Here is a 14,630-nt window from a genome sequence, read left to right as displayed (position 1 = left end):
TGTGTTTTTGAAACCATTAGTGAAAAGGCCAGACTTCAGGGGTATCTGAGGCAGGCTTGAAACACAAGAGTCAGGGTGGCTTCTGGGTAATACCAGATGGCTAGGCCTCAGACTGACGAAGCCTCTTGGATGAGGGGCGAAACGTTTCTTTTTAACAAAAAAACGAAGTCCAGATGACATGATTCAACCTTTTTTGTAGTTGTAGATATACCACCAGTGAAAACGTTTTGAAAGTTTCATTAAAATCCAAGTGGTTCATGAGATGTTTTGCTAACAGATGAACACCCACACAGAGGCTATTACAGTTTCATCTGCCTTTCATGGCAGTGGGCCAAAACCCAGCTGTGTTCAACCTCTGGTCCTGCTGCAGAGCATGAGAGACGGGCGGTTTCTTTTATAACTTTGTGGAGGAGCTGACTCTGAAGCTGCAGTGATGCCTTTAGAACATTACTTACAATTTCATCATCGCTCTAATTAGTATAAAAACTGGCATTTGCTAAAGCTAGATAACTTCCATCACTCTCAGCTGAGACAGTTGACAGTAAGTCATCAGAGGAGTTTTTGTTTTTCAGGAGTGTCATCTGCAGGAGCTCCGTGAGCGCCAAGCCTCTGCAGGCGTAGCTGTTATTGTAGTTCACATACACAATCCTAAAGCCCGTTGTTTCAAACAGGGTTGACCTCACTATATCACCCATGTTTCTCTGACCATCTAATTGCCTCAGATCCATCATGTTTTGTGGTCTAAAATCTATTGACTTGTGTTTCTTCAGGGACTTCATTTTGGAGCCTCTCCGAGCAGCTCGGTTTTCATCCTCTCCCCATCTTTCCTCTTGCTCCCATAAATCAATGTGATGTAATTGCATAAACTCCCTTTCCCACAGCTCAGGACTGGAGGCACAATATTCTCAGGGAGGAAGAGTTTCAGCATGACCGGTTAACCTTCGCCGCTCCTTTCCCACAATTGTGTCATTCCTGGGTTTTGGGGGTTCTATTTTGGACTTGAACATTTTTTATTTGCCAAATTTCTCTTCATTTATGATACACTTACGGTAACTTTGTGCATAATTTAACACTTTGGCAGGCTTTAAAAACACACAAAACTCAAAATTTTTTTGGCGGTTCCCAAACGCAGCACTTGAAGTTCCTTCATGCGATCAGGTGTTGCATCTTGATGACTTATGAAAGAAGCTGCACAATTTAAATCATGGTTAACAGCAGTAAACGAGGGGGAAAGGACCTGTTATCCAGACTGACACAAATCATTTGTGCTCTAAAACCCATAAAAACAGTCACACCTCCGTGGACTCCTACAGACAGACAGAGTGAATCCATGTCATGCAGACAGACAGCTGAGTGACGGGTGGTGTAAAGGTAGGAAGGAAAAATACAGCTGTGTGTCCACAGAGCACTCGGGGTGCTGGAGTGTGCTGCCTTGACAGCATTTCATCAGAAAGTGTTTTTTTTTGTCTATGACAAGACTTTGACAACACATATTCAATTTAACCCGTTTTATTGTAAATCAGCACTACCGTATTTTCTGGCGTATAAGTCACAGTTTTTTGCATAGATTAGCCAGTCCTGCGACTTATTCGCTGAAGCGACTTGTACACTTTTTTCCCATATTCGTAACACAATTTTTGACTGATGCTTTAAATGTTCATTCATACTGACATGAACCAGGGTAAACAATTTGCAGCCGCTAGAGGTGTGAGAGGGTCCTCTAGGCTTTTGACAACTACCAGTGGGCCTATATGTTGTTACTGTACCGCTCCCCCTGACGCCCCCCCCCCCCCCTCCACCAAACATTGAACTTTAAAGTGCATTTATTAAGGAAAAAGTTCAACTGAGACACACCTTTGCTATAACGTCAAGCAAACAAATAAATGTTTTTAAGTGTTGTTAAATTTTGAAGAACTGCAACAACGAGTCCTCCCGTGTGCGCTCCCGCGGCCGCCAGTCGATTTTGGGCACGACACCGGCCCACGTTTCCCAAGGGTCAGCGGTGACGCATAATAAACGCAACTTTTACTCCGAAGCAACTTATATGCCGTAAAATATGGTAAATCTATTTGTATTTGTCAGTTTACCATTTAACTTTTTCCCTTTGTAACTTTTTCCCTTTGTAATGTGGTAAATAATATTCTGACCTTTTTAGGTAACACTAAGGACAGTTTTAAAGAACGATTTTCTTTAGAGAGTCTTCAGCGCTCAATGTTCAGGGACGAGATGAGCTCCTCAGAGGGTCTGTGTTTGCTTTGCTGTCACCTACGGGACAGATGGGGAGGCCAGTTTTATTTAAACAGGCTGTTTGAGCTTTGTGGTCGTTACATCATTCTCTAAACAGTTAAATGTGACCACATCGTTTGTCTTCTCATTGGGAACAACTTTTAAACAGCTGGTGTTCAGAAAAAATAAAATAAATAAATAAACTATATGAACATAAATGTAAAAGTATCTGATGTGTCTTTTTCAAAGATTAAAATTCACAAAATGATAACGTGGGGTTCTGTGAATAGTTCTTATCATAGCTGCTGTTGATGCCTCCCTCAGTTTAGAGAAACGGTTCAGTTCTGCCTATGATGTCGGGCTGAATCGGATCAGGGCTGAGACCAAAGTGACAGCTGCCGTCTTCAAACAAATTCAGTCTTAGAAATTATAAATCAGTTCATGTGATCACAGTTTTTTAAATATTTTCCTCCGTCATCAATTTTGCATTACATCTGTATTCTGTAATGTAAATGGAGTGTACTTGTATAACACCGTTTTATCTTATTAAGATACTCAAGCACTTTACAATCTGTGCCTCGTTTACTCATTCATACAGCACTCTCCTAGATCTCTACAAAGACTAATCAGTGTTTTATCATATTCATTCACCGATGGGACACACATCGGAGGCGATGAGGGGTTCAGTGTCTTGCTCAGGGACGCTTCGGCATGTGGCTGCTGGTGGAATCGAACCCCCAACTCTTGCAATGGAGGACGACTGCTCTAACCACTCAGCCACAGCCGCCCATTCATCCAGTCGCTCATATTCTGCCATAAAACTATTCCTGCCCCAAGTGCAGGCTTTACTGGAAGTGCTACAGCTAACTGCTGCTGCTGTTGCCATTTGTGCTAACAAATAAAATAATTGTATGTAAATAGTAATTTCTACTCTCTGACGTCATTTAAAGAACCATCTGTAAAGTATTTTTTTGTTTTTGTTTTTAATCTTTCAGCAAATCCAACTTTTCCTGTTCAGAACTAAACGCAGGGTTTAAAGGAGATTCCTCGTGATCCACATTTTTTAAATGAAGCTAGTTAGTGGTGTTGGATTTTATTGAATTATTAAATAACTCAAGCGCAGAATGCAGGAGAGAATTAGAATTATCCAATAATTATAATAATCAATTGATTGATTAATAGTCACATACTTGGGATCACCTGTATTCTGAATCTCCTGGAGTGGCACCCTGTTATTTGTAAGGTAAACAGAGAACACAAGAGTACATAAAAGCAGACGTTCTCTTCACAGGTGGACAAGTTATCACACCACTGATAAAAGTTCTGCCTCCAAATCGTTTTCTCTGGTTATTGTGACAAAACTGCCTCAGTTACAATGTTCAGGCTCAACAGTGACGTCATATCTGAAAATACAGCAAAGGATCGACCTTACTAAAACGTTTTATGGTTTGAGCACAGAATAAAAGTAAACTGGAAAGTGTGGTACTGAGACCAGTTCCCAACTATAACATCAACGAGGAACCTGTCTTTTGTTTCTTTTCTACTACACAAACAGGAAACTATTGGTCAAGTTTTTGTGTAACATCATTTTGATTTACCGCATGTTTGAAATATATTTTCTTTTAAAGTTTTCCAGTTCAGTTGTAGAAATTATAGTGAAGAAATTAGACCGGTGACAAATGAACAAAAGTGCTGAATTATTAATGAAACTTTCAGAAAGTAGTCATTGAATGCACCACAACTAGTGACCTTTTGGAGTAAACCAAATTCAAGATGGCCGTCACAGTTAATCAACCTTAGTAAACACAAAATTGAGTTTAATTCAGTCAATTTTACACATTTTGGTCTAAAATTTGGTGTAGCAGAGGAGAGTTGTCTCCTAATATGTAGTGCAGTAACTAAACACACAAGATCTTTGTTTAAAAGTTAGGCAATAACTGTCAAAGTCTGTTAGCAAAATATCTCATGAACCAATTGGTAAATTTTATTGAAACTCTCAGACATCAGTCATTAAATTCACACCACCAGCTGATAAACATTTAGAGTTAACTGGGTTTAAGATGGCTGCCATGCCAAATTAACTTTAGGAACCACATAAATGACTAACTCAGTCAGTTTTACAGAAATTGAGCTAAAATCAGGTGTGAGAGTCTGTTCTCTGAGCTTCATTAGATCACACAGATCTTTGTTCAGACACCCAGTACTTTTGTTTCAGTGTTTTAATCAGGACTAAGTTTATGAAACTGGAAAAAGTATGAAATGTAACACAAATCAAAAGAAAGTGCATCTTTGTTTTGGAACGTTATTTTATATATTTTATGTAATTGACCAGACAAAGCTGCTCTGTTGATATATTTATGAATATTACCCATTCCTTTTATTTGAACAGTAACATATTTACAGTGCGCAGAGCTAAACTTTCTCTCACATCAAGTTATTTTCATTAACTGTGCCCATCGCCAGCTGTCACCGCGTTTTATTCAGTTGTTGAATGATGTCACGTTTTTCAATCTGTGTACACAAACCTGGAACCACAGAGTTCAACCCCTGATGGTTCATGTATTGTTTTTCCAGGCAGCAGAGCTGTGGACGGGATCGCTCTCACAGCCAACACTGACTGTTTACATCTAGCTAATACGTTCTAAGCTCCTCAGATTAAATCTTATTTGTCTGAGTGCTTTTTTACGTGGAGCCAAGCCTCGATTTTTCCGGACTTCTCCGTGCTTGCGGCTCTCTTGGCTGTTTGAGCGAACGTCTCTTAAAGTACTCCTTCCATTTCACCAGATTAACCCACCCCCTTAAATCGTTTTTTTCCCCCCCTCCACATTTCTGCCTCGTCCTGGCTCGCTCTCGGGACTAACCAAAAGCAGGATGTCTCCTCAAAGAAAATCTTTCAGCTCTTTGTCCAGTTTGGAAGTTGGAGCTTAATGGTGAGGAAAGAAGCGTATCCTGAGGTCTTGGAGTTCACGTGTGGTTTAGACTTTTTTCCTATGTCCAGATTTCATCTTTCCTCTGCTTCACATCCTTTTACATGCAGCACAAGTGACGGACTCGTTTTATTTCTCCCCTCTTGCTGCGACACAGTCTTAGAGCCGCTCGTGCAGCCATGTTTGACAGCGTGAGAGACAAAAAGCAAGCGTTGCTTCTCTGCTTCGTTTTTCCTGTGACTGTCGCAGCCTACCTGCTGCTTGTTAAAAGAATCCCCAGTCCGACTGACAGATCGTAGTTTCACGGGCCTTTTAGGCCTCTTTGGAAAATGTGCAGGTTTTATGAGGAGGCTTTGTGCTGAGGAAACAACCCAGATGTTAAGCTTCTGGCTGCTGTAGCGCAGCGGGACAGCTGGCCTGCTGCTCCTGTGCAGCCGGCAGGTAAAGCACAGAGGCAGGCACCTTTCTGCAGAGAAACTTCTTACATCCTGTTAGATTACTGATTGTGGATAAACTGCATGTACTGTTTGTGCTCTGGTTGTTATTCCAGTCAGTGATGGAGCTCACATTTAAGGGTATCGGTAGAACAGAATTACTGTTTCGCTGCAGGACGTCCACATCGTCCTGACAGTCTGGTTGTCACTATTACAAAAACAACGTAGAAAAACAGTATTTGGCCTTCCAAGAATTTAGTGCACTTTAAGCAGTTGTACTTGTTTTATGTTACAGTTTAAGTATTAAAATGTGAGAAAGGGCTATCATGAGAGTTTGTCCTCATCATTAGAGATGGAAGCAGCGATAATAAATTAATTAGATCCAGCATTGTTTACTGTCGACTCGTGCAAAGTCCTCACATTGAGCCCATGCAAGAGGCAGATTGGTCCAAACATTTGTGTTTTGGCATCATCACATCAATTTGGAGACCAGACTCTTATCAACTCTCTTGTGATTGTTAGCTTTCAAATCTCCTAATAATCCATCTGTTTCATTAAACAACTCATTTTCCCCAGTTCTAACTAATGTAAGCACTAAATTTATCAAGATGAATAACAAAATTAAACAGCCTCCCTCAAAGGACTTTCAAAAATGCAAAACCTTCTGTTTATGGGCTCAATGTGGCCGTCATGTTCTTGCAGCGCTTAGTTTTGTTTTATGTTCCTTATTAAAACTCAATGTTTTTATGCCATATTGTTTCCCAGCCAAATTAATCCTCCAGTTATGGATTATCTCCACCAATAACAAGAAATCCACCCAACAACAAAATGTGAAGAAAATTGTGATTTTTTTATTTTTTTTATTGCATATCACTATGAAAGATGGTCATTCATGTTGTGTTTGTTCAATAAATATATTTTAAACATCAAAGTTCATGCTCTATATTCCAGGTAAAATTCCAACAATGTTCAGTCAGGTGAGGTCATCTGGATGGTTTCTTTTTTTGCTGAGACGTTTTGTTCTTCATCCAAAGGACTTTTTCAATCTGAAGAGCCACCGAACAGACCGAGTCCCTAAAGCAGCAAAAAAGAAACCGTCCAGATGACCGACTGAACATTGTTGGATTTCTTAAAACTGTTGAAAGCTTTTAATGAAACTCTCAGAAAGTAATCTATGGGTCAATAACTCATCAACTTTTGGATTGAACCTAATTCAAGATGGCTGCCACAGCTAATCAATCATATCAAACACAATAATGGCTACAGCTCAGTCATTTTACAGATGTTGAGCCAAACTTTGGTGTGGTAGTAGCTGAGAGTCATCACCAACATGAACCCAAGTGCTAGCAGTTCATGTTCATGCAAGATATTTATTAAAAACTTTGGCATGAACGGCAGCTTTTATTTGGATCAGGAATTAGATATTTTATCAAATAATAGTTTGTTGTGCTATGTGATTAAAAAAATGACAATTGAGTCTTTGCACAGTAAAAATAACAAAGTAAATTATTCAAAGAAAACTCCACAGCTTGTGTATCGTGTAAATGTTTCAGCTTGTTGTTTGTAGGGGAATTCGAGCTCAGCCTTTTTCAGAGATTCTGAGAGATTTATTTGTCGTGCACACCACACGTGGCACATGAGGTGGGATGAAACTATGTACACAGGGTCCCAGTTACATCCAACAAAAATACAAATTGTAAAGAAAAACATTAGTAAGATCCGAGTCATGAACTAAGAATATACTACATTCACTAAACTAAGAATACACTAATAGTACAAAAACAATGCACCAAAACAGCAGCATGAACATGGTTCATTATGGTAAGTTATGGGTTTAACTTACTAAAAGTTAGGACAAAAAGACAGGAGACAAAACTGGAAGTGGCAGAAATGAAGATGTTGAGGTTCTCCTTAGGGATGGATAAGATTAGGAATGAGATCATCAGAGGTGCAGCACAGGTTGAACAACTGGGAGATAAAGTTAGAGAGGCCAGACTGAAATGGTTTGGACATGTCCAGAGGAGGGACAGTGATTTGGACATGTCCAGAGGAGGGACAGTGGGAATATTGGTAGAAGGATGTTAGAAATGCAGCTGCCAGGAAAAAGACAAAGAGGAGATATATGGATGCAGTTAGAGACATGGAGGTAGGTGGAGTGAGGACAGAGGACAGAGAGAGACGGAGGACAGAGAGAGACGGAGGAGGATGACTCGCTGTGGAGACTCCTGAAGCCAAAAAAAGAAGTTACAAAAAGCTAGGTTGCATCTGTAAGAATTACACAAACTATCTGTTTCCATTTCTTATGTTTTTTTTTTTGTTTGTTGTTTTTACTCTGACATGTATACTGGAGTGTCACTGAAAGTTGAAGTCTCACAGCAGGGTCAAGGGCCCATTAAGTAAAATATTCCAGGTACAGCTAATGTTTTAGGTGGACACTTTCATTATTTTTCTCTGTGTACTACTTTGTGAAAATAATCACAGCTCCAGTCTGCTTTGCAGCAGAATCTCATTTCAGCAGCTATTCAGGAAACCATCCTGCTCTGAGGTATTTTAGTCAAATTTAAATGAGGCTTTAAGATTGTTACCAGATGTGTTTCTTAACGTGTTTTTACAGGATAGCAGTGGCCCCATTACTCCTCATACCACCGTCTCACAGGGAACCAGGTGTCATTTGATTTACAATCTGTTGCCGTCTAAAAGTTGTATCTTTGTATAGAATGATCACAAAATGCTCAAGAATTGTGCTTCAAGCGATAAAATAAACTAAAGTTGCATTCAAGTCTAGATGGAAAACTACACCTTTTCTTGAAAGAAAGTTTAGTTTTCATTGTTTTAAACTTAAATAGTATATGACATATTCTAACTTTTCTAGATATATAGTTTTCTATATGAATAATTCCAAACTTGCACATTTTGATTCAAGCAGTTGTATAAAAATTGAGCATATACAATAATTTAAAACCCCATCATTCTGTGAAGTAATGTACAGTAGTCCCTCATTTATCACAGGGGATCCGTACCCTGAAGCCCCGTGATAAGTGGAAAAACTGCAATGTAGGAATTGTAGTACAAGTAGTAAGTAGTAGTTTATTTTAGTATTTATATATTTATATATATATTAAGGCGTTTTAAACCCTTCCTACACTTTTGCAATATTCTAAACAATGTTTCTAAACTCTAGACTTCTAAAAGAGCACAGAATGTTATGCGTTTGCAATCTGAAAGCCTTATTGGCCACAAAGATGCAGATGAAAGGTTTGAATATTAATTCAAATTGCGGCCGTACTCAGTAGCGACTTCTGAGTTTAAAAATAGCAAAGTAGATTACATGGTGTAAATTGTACCTAAGTATGAGTAAAATTACACAAATAAATACTCATAAAAGTACAAGTACCCAAAAATCTACTTAATTACAGTAATGCGAGTATTTGTAATTCATTACTTCCACCCTTGGTGATTACTTTCTGAAAGTTTTATTAAAATTAAACCCGTTTTCTGGAGACATGCAGACGCACACACACGGGCACAATCATAATCTTCCATCTTCGCCTTTTTGCGGCAGGTGATATGAGCTAACACTTTCTCTAACTCACTGCTCTCTCTGTGTGCTAATTTTAACCAACTACAAATCTGTTTTGTTGTCTTCTGTGCAGTTGACATGTTTTTGTGAGAAAAACATCCTTTGGGAAGACGGAGCAAACTTCCTGTCTGCGCCCCAGTGTTGAAGCTCCCAGCACTCTATGCTAAATATTCCTCAGCCTTCACAAGCTGTAGGATTTGACTTGGATGGAAATGTGGCTGTTTGACAGCTCGCAGGGCATGTGGGCGGGGTCGAAGAACAAACTAGGTTTAACACCCCCCCTTGTGTGCGTAGTAATGAACTCTTACCTTGCCTTGGAAGGCTGTGCTGCTGATATCCTTGCTGTGTGTGTTGCTCTTAATTGTGTCCCATGAGCCCTGAGTGCTCGGTATTCACAGCCTTTCCTGTCCCTCACACTGATCCTCCTCTTCTCTCAACCTTAGAGCCCCATCATCCCAATCCGACAGGTCTTTCCTCTTTAATCGCTTCACTTCAAAGCGGCATTTTGATGCCCCCTAGGCGTCTTAGTTCTTTAGAGATACAGGGTGAGCCTTGTGGGGCCTGGGAAGTATTGGGTGAAAGTGTGGCGTTGCATGAGGCAGCTGGTTGAAGTAGACAGGTGCGTTTTTAAAGAAAATAACAACAAGTAAGTCCGTTGTCGACCTTCATCACGTTGTCGCAGGAGAGAAGCCGGTGTTGTGTAATTATCGAAGCGGGTTGCACGTGTTGTGAAAGGTTCTGAGTAAGGCCGCGCTTTGATGAGACACACAAGGTGCTGCCTGAGAAACCTGCCAGCCAGACAAGAGCCTGGCTAATGTTTGCCACGAAAGAGGTCGACCCAGTGTCGTCTTTCATTTGCATCAAAATGGCAATCTCCGAACACATTTCCAGGGGCTGCATTCTCATCAGGTTTCCATTTAGTCCAAAACGATTAACGCTGAGAAAACAGGAGACTGCCTAATAGGTCCAGCCTCCGTCTTTTAGCTGATATAATTCTGCACCTCGCTTGCGTGAGCACTCGTCTAACTGTTTTGTAGCCCCCTAAAGGAGCTACTGTAGTGCGGAGAACAAAGAAAGCAGTCGCCGGAGAGGAAAGGATGAGCGATTAGCTGTGTGCTGCCCTTTGATCAGGTTGGGGATTGTTTCTCCATCGTGGTGGTTTATCTTTATCTTTTGCGGTTGACTAACGCTGTTAGATCAATAAATCCAGATGGAGTTAGATGATAATTCTGCCTCAGCACCGGCCTCATTAAAGCGGGCATTCAGGAGATATATAGCTGCTGGCAAGCCCCCTTTATTCTAGTTTCTATAGCATTACAACGTGATGTATTTGGACTGCCTAAGGCTGAAATGACATCCTTAGCGCCACATTTTTATGAAGTAAGTTTAAAAAGCTTTGATTTAAGGTTTAAAAGGACTCGGAGGTCATTAGTTTTATTAATGTGTCCGCCGGAAGTCAAAAGGTTTGCGTTTGTTAACACCAGCGGAGAAGCTGATGTCAGAAAAAGCTGTAGATGAAAGATTTGTCACTTCCTGCTTGTTTTCTTTTCCACTTCCTGTCTCCAGAGAAAACGTCACAAACCAAATTACCTGCTGTTCTGTGACCTTTGACATGTCAGTCAAAGTTTAACACTTGATCAGCATCATTAAAGGGGACCAAGAGAAAACACGAACTGCCTCTAATGTTGGCTATGCTCCAAACAACCACATTCACTCAGTGTGTTTTCCAGTTGCACCTAAAGAGAAAACTGTTTATTTGGCTGAATCACCACAGTCAATGAAATGAACAATGTGCACACAAAAAAATTGAAATAAAAGTAATTGACTGCTCTGCCTGGAAAGAAATCTATGCACGTTCTATTGGCTTTTTTTATTTTTTATCACTACACATTTTCTGTTTGAATAATGAAAGTTTTATTCTTTGTCCACGTTTGGGCATATTAATAAAGGCGCTAAAACATTTCCATTCTTGTGATATGAATCTTTCAATGATGATAATCCTCAGATTTAGTGACATTTGTATTGATTTTGGAAAGTGTGCTATAGACGGTGAACAGCCAGATATTTTGAGCTGAACACATACAGCACAAAAATCATTCATAATCTGTAGAAAATCTGTCAAATATTCTTGACCAAATCCAGCAAGAGAAGGACAGGACTATAAAATGGGGACATTGTGCCCAGCTGTGACAGACAGCTGTCACATATTGGCGAGACAAATGGATAAATATTATGCAGACTATTTGAATAATGTAGACAATAAAACACCTGAAGATGAATCTGTTTGCCATTACTGTAATAAGTCTGTAACTCCTGTGCCACACTGCATCAGGTACACAAATACACAAATCCTCTTTCCAACTCTTCTTGGTCTTGAATGTAGAAACTTCTCAACATTCTTTAAGCACATCTACAAATTTAGAAACAAGCTGCCATGATTGGCCAGTCTTTAATCTTGCTCATGGCTCACAATTGTAATAATGAGTTTCAGTAATCTTGCAGTGTGGAGTATCACAGCAGCGCACACTGAGACGGGAAGTGTGAGGCAGTTGCTTTGGAAACTGTTGAGTATGATTTGTTGTGGTATCGATCAAATGTGTTTAGTTGTTACTGTTGTTAGCCTGTAGTATATCAGGGAATTTTCTGTTAAAGAAAAATAAATGTATCATGTAAGTGAACTGCTGAACATTAAAAACTATCCTCTTTAGGAGCTGCAGATGTTGGCTGATGTCATACCTAAACCTTGCAGCCTGAACTGTTGGTGATTGGACACAAACACACGGCTTGAATCTGTGACAACAGACAATACATTTCATGATCATGACCTCATGCTGCCTTGCTAACTACAAACCCACTCTAATCTTATTTATACCCAAGAATTGAATGTAAGTTTTAAATTTGAATAAAAGTAGCCATTATCAGACTCCAGAAATGGAGACGTTCCACAATGGAAAGGTTAAGTCTTTATTTGGAGTGCGGTCTGTTTCCTCTGCTCTGTCGGTTGTGACTTGAATTATGGGAAGTGAAACGAGCATTCTGATGGAAGTTGCTTCAGTCTAACACAAAAAGATACAAAGTGATGATGCAACATTATCATCAGACCTGAAATATCAGCAGAGGTTATTCAATTACCCTCATCCTTGATGTTCAAATTGCTCACAATCCTCATGAAACTAAATGTCAATTATAAATTGGCGAGTGATTTCTTTAGAAGGAGGAAACCTTTCCTCTCATGAACATTCGTTGCCAGCTTTGTTGGGCCAGCTTTGTTGGGCCCGCTTTGTTGGGCCCTCAGTGGTCTGGCCTTTCTGCCCCCCACCCCCCTTGAGGTTTCATCCTATTGTTGTGCTTTCTCAGCCGTCTGCGCCGATCTCTATCCGCTCCCCCATAACCGATTCATTGAGGTTCCTGCATCCCATTGGTGCTCTATTTTCCTATGCAAGTGTTTCCATGGAAACCAAAAAAATAATGTAGACCCTCAACACTGTTGCTCTCCACTGACTAATAGCTCTCTAAACAGGGGTTCAAAAGAGTCTACCTCTGCAACAGGCTCCAGGGTAAAATCTGAGCACTCAGCTGCTTCGTCCTATTACAGACCATGATAATGACAATTACATACTCATCTGCTGCTTTGGTAGTATTCTGAAACAAAATGGAAAAAAGGATTACTCTATTATTCTGCCTGGGGGTATGTTAGCTAAGCCATATGGTGAATATTCTGTATGACTCTTCAGCAAGCGCACATCTTTTGGCTCCCGGTGCATGCAGAGCCACTGATATTGTGACTGTTTTCAAGCTAGCATGATAACACAGTGTATCATCCAGGTGCATCTCTCCAATTCCAAAATATGTCCCTTTTCCTCACTCGGGCTTTGATTGCCTTTTTCCAGATGCAATCAGAGTCTCATATTCTGTATGTGGGAGGATGTGTTGTTGCCACTGTCACTTGGGTTTTGTGTCCTGCTGAATGTGATGTCTGCTCGCAATATGGTGTGTCGACGGGATGATGGTGCTGGCTCTATCAGCCATAATACTCCAGGGGATATTCTCCATCCTAAGTCCTTGTCAGTGAATACCCCATCTGCGAGTGCTGCTCACTTGCTTGTGTCTTCGGAGACAGCTCTCTCCGTATTTGGTGCAGGCTTGTCAGTGCCAGCACTTTGAACCTGGTTCCAAAGTGCAGTCAGTCAAAATTGCGCTGACTATTTTTGCACACAGAGGCTGGAGTAGCTGCAGTTTAATTGGTGCTCATTGCTATATCGTTATTTTCTGCTGGGAGAGAGTTGTGGTAAAGCAATTTAGTGACAGGAGAAAAAAGTTTAAAGCCTTTGTGCTCATTAGACACACTTGGTTGGAGACATTTCTCCCACTGACAGTTAAAGTCAGCAGTATGTGCTTAAAAAAGTGAGGTATTCTACTTTCAGTGAATAATGCATGAGTTCAGACGCTCCTCAAGGTCAAGTCAGGAACTCTGTGAGGAGAATGTGGTGTGTTGGGTTTTCTAATAATGGACAATTAACCTTTATAGAAGCTCCATAGTTTCTAATACCTGGAAGCAGATAATAAAATGTTACTTGGATGCAACATTGGTGTGGTGCTACTAAAGAGGATGCTTATTTTGTTTTGTTAATTTTGCCTTACAGCAGAGCTGAGAAGTGAAAAATTCACACGCATAAAACACTTTAGCAGTCTTATAATAGTGTGCTTCTGGGAGCGAGTGATTCATAAATAATAAATGCAAGCTCTATCATTTTAAGTGTCCTAGAATTTCATTTTTGCGTGTGCGTGTTTTTTTAACCTCACACTTTTGTTCCGCTCATATTTATGGTTCTTACTAAGACTAATGTGCCACTTTTCTTTCTGCCTGCAGGTGTTTTTCCTGTTTTGTCGTCCCATTAAGCTTAATTCTGACCCGTGTTCTCTTCTTCTGTGCTTTTGTCCAATAGCCCATGAAAACAGGAGAGGAGAGGAAACCAAGAGGAGTCATCACCTTCACCTGAGCAAAGATAACAAAGAGATACGCATGGTATGGGAGTGTTTCATCTTCAAACATTGCACACACTGCTTTCACCTTCAACATATGGTCATGTGTAAAGCGCTCGTATTCCCTTTGGTTTCCTGCAGTAAGGTACATCGGCTGCCATGTGGGGTTTCTACCTCAGCACACGCATGTTAAATCAGTGAGAGGCACAGGAGAAAGAGCTTGTTGACAGACTCTTTTTCAGTCAGATGCTGACAGCATGGGTGCAGAGCCTTTGTTACCGCTGACAGGAGGCAGAGTGCCGGAGCGAGAGCCAGTCCATGGTGCCAGTCCTACAAACAGACATAAAGGTTTCTGTCCTTTTCGCCATCACAGCAGGCTCACACTGGTCTTTCTTAGGCTCTGATTTGCACTGACATTTGTTACATTAGTATTCTGGACATGGCTGAGCAGCAGACATGTTTAAATGGAGAGGTTAAAGA

At 40.5% G+C, this 14,630-nt stretch overlaps 1 protein-coding gene across 1 annotated transcript in view; it reads left to right on the top strand.

Moving 5' to 3' along the window:
• The window catches only part of LOC119416376 (tetraspanin-18), a 285,233-nt gene that overhangs the window by 19,904 nt on the left and 250,699 nt on the right, over window positions 1–14,630 (top strand). The window contains exon 2 of the mRNA XM_037683611.1: window positions 14,114–14,193. Within this exon, the coding sequence (XP_037539539.1) occupies window positions 14,191–14,193 (3 nt within the window). The 5' untranslated portion in view covers window positions 14,114–14,190. The remainder of the gene's footprint in view (window positions 1–14,113; window positions 14,194–14,630) is intronic.

The sequence above is a fragment of the Nematolebias whitei genome, chromosome 10, assembly GCF_014905685.2.
Source record: "Nematolebias whitei isolate Nwh7 chromosome 10, NemWhi1, whole genome shotgun sequence".
NCBI classification, from domain to species: domain Eukaryota; kingdom Metazoa; phylum Chordata; class Actinopteri; order Cyprinodontiformes; family Rivulidae; genus Nematolebias; species Nematolebias whitei.
The sequence above is the reverse complement of the archived record's forward strand: the minus strand, read 5'-3'. Positions and strand labels throughout refer to the sequence as shown.